At 61.7% G+C, this 2246-nt stretch overlaps 2 protein-coding genes across 2 annotated transcripts in view; one reads left to right on the plus strand and one right to left on the minus strand.

Moving 5' to 3' along the window:
- Window positions 1-2241, plus strand: part of LOC103895473 (zinc finger protein 883) — a gene marked incomplete at its 3' end in the record, with an annotated part of 5784 nt that extends 3543 nt beyond the window's left edge. Inside the window, exons 2-3 of the mRNA XM_019470952.1 lie at window positions 68-142; window positions 344-2241. Coding sequence (XP_019326497.1) covers window positions 68-142; window positions 344-2241 — 1973 coding nt within the window. The remainder of the gene's footprint in view (window positions 1-67; window positions 143-343) is intronic.
- The window catches only part of LOC103895475 (zinc finger protein 850), a gene marked incomplete at both ends in the record, with an annotated part of 29788 nt that overhangs the window by 16319 nt on the left and 11223 nt on the right, over window positions 1-2246 (minus strand). The window lies entirely within an intron of this gene.

Raw genomic sequence — 2246 nt, forward strand, 5'->3', positions numbered from 1 at the left:
CCCCATCCTGGCGTTACAATTTTTAGGGTGAAAAGAGCTATAACCGGTATCCAACTGTCTCCCCTAGCCGAGGAAATCGCCATCAGTTGGCCGCGGATCACCGCCTTCGCCGAATCGCACCGGAGGAGGGGGTTGGTGTCCGGTAAGTCGCCGATCGGGGTGCCGGTTGGTGTCGGTGACGACTAGGAGCATGTTTTGGAAGTCCTAAAAACCATGGGGTGATGGGTGCAGGAGACGGGAAAGCAGCCGGATACGGCCGCCGCGACGCCGGGAGGGATGCGGGCAGCCAACCGATTGGTTTTCGACGGCGGGGCCGGATCCTCACCCCCTTTTTTCCCTGTAGATGATGGGTTGTTGAGTGAGAACGAAGAGGAAGACCCACCATCGGGCGAGCTGGAGAAGGTGGATGCCGAGGGGACGCCGGCGGGGAAGCCCAAAGGGACCAGCCCCACCGGTGGAGAGGGGACAAAGCCCGGTGACGGTCCCCAAAAACCGGAGAACCAGCCCAGAAAGCCATCGGGCAAGCGACAGGGTAAATCGGGCCACCGAGGCTTCAAGAAATTCCCCCCGCGGAGCTTGCTCGGCCACGGCCGCTGCCACGACTGCGGCAAAGCTTTGGCTTTCGGTTCAGCCTTCAACAAACGCCGGCGAGGGACCGAACGACCCCACAAATGCCCCGAATGCGGGAAATGTTTTCGGCTCAGCTCAACCCTCATCACCCATCAACGCCGGCACGCCGGCGACAAACCCTACAAGTGCCCCGACTGCGGCAAAACCTTCAGCGTTGGCTCAGCGTTCATCCAGCATCAACGGGTGCATGCCGGCACTGGTGCCGGCGCGGCGCCTTGCCAATGCGGCGTCTGCGGGAAGAGTTTCTCGGCCAGTGCCAGTTTGGTGAAGCACCAAAAATTACACCTGGAGGAAAAACCCTACAAATGTGGGGATTGCGGGAAGGGTTTCAACTGGAATTCGCATCTGGAGCGGCATCGCCGGATCCACACCGGCGAAAAGCCCTATGCCTGTCCCGAATGCGGTAAGAGCTTCAGCTGGAGCTCCCACCTCGACCGGCATCGCCGTACCCACGCCGTCGCCGGCGAACCCACTTGCCGTTGCGCCGACTGCGGTCACTGCCCGGCTCCTCGTGGCGCCGAAGGCTCCAAAACCGCCGAGAAGCCCTTGCAGTGCAGTGAATGCGGGAAGGGCTTCACCAAGAGCGCGGCGTTGACCAAGCACCGGCGCGCCCACGCCGGCGAGAAGCCCTACAAGTGCGGGGAGTGCGGGAAGGGTTTCGGCTTGAACACCGCGTTGCTGCAGCATCAACGGAGCCACGCTGCCGGCAAACCCTACCAATGCGGTGATTGCGGTAAGAGCTTTGCCTGGAGCTCCCATCTTGACCGGCATCGGCGTATCCATATGGGTGAGAAACCCTACCGCTGCGGGGATTGCGGGAAGAGCTTCTCCCAGAGTTCCCACTTGGAGAGGCACCAACGCGTCCACGCCGGCGCCGAGCAGCCCTGCCAATGCACCGATTGCGGTAAGAGCTTCTTGGCCTCCAACAAGCGCCGGCGGCTGTTGGCCGGCACCGCTGAACGACCCTGTAAGTGCACCGATTGTGGGAAGAGCTTTCTTTGGGGTGCCCGTGCCCGACCGACACCGGAGAGGACCCATAAGTGCAGCGAGTGTGGGAAGAGCTTCACTTACCGGGCGGAGAACGTCAAGCACCAGGGGACGCAGACGGGGGAGAAACCCTACACCTGCCCCGAATGTGGCAAGAGCTTCGGGCAAAATTCGGCGTTGGTGAAGCATCGCCGGATGCATACGGGAGAAAAGCCCTACAAGTGCGGCGACTGCGGGAAGAGCTTCAGCGTCCGCTCCAACCTCATCAAGCATCAACGGACCCACCTTGGCGAGAAGCCCTACAAGTGTCCCGACTGCGGGAAGGGTTTCATCCAGAAGTCGGACCTCACCAAGCACCGCCGGATGCACACCGGGGAGAAACCCTACAAGTGCAACGTCTGCGGTAAATGCTTCAGCGTCTCCTCCAACCTCATCAAGCACCAACGCATCCACCTCGGCGAGAAGCCCTACCAGTGCTCCGAGTGCGGCAAGAGCTTCATCCAACGCTCCGAGCTCACCATCCACCAACGTGTCCACACCGGCGAGAAGCCCTACAAGTGTCCCGAGTGCGGCAAGTGCTTCAGCCGTAGCTCCCACCTCAACCGCCACCAACGCACCCACGCCGGGGA

The sequence above is a fragment of the Aptenodytes forsteri genome, unplaced genomic scaffold (assembly GCF_000699145.1).
Source record: "Aptenodytes forsteri isolate BGI_AS27 unplaced genomic scaffold, ASM69914v1 Scaffold337, whole genome shotgun sequence".
Classification (NCBI taxonomy): domain Eukaryota; kingdom Metazoa; phylum Chordata; class Aves; order Sphenisciformes; family Spheniscidae; genus Aptenodytes; species Aptenodytes forsteri.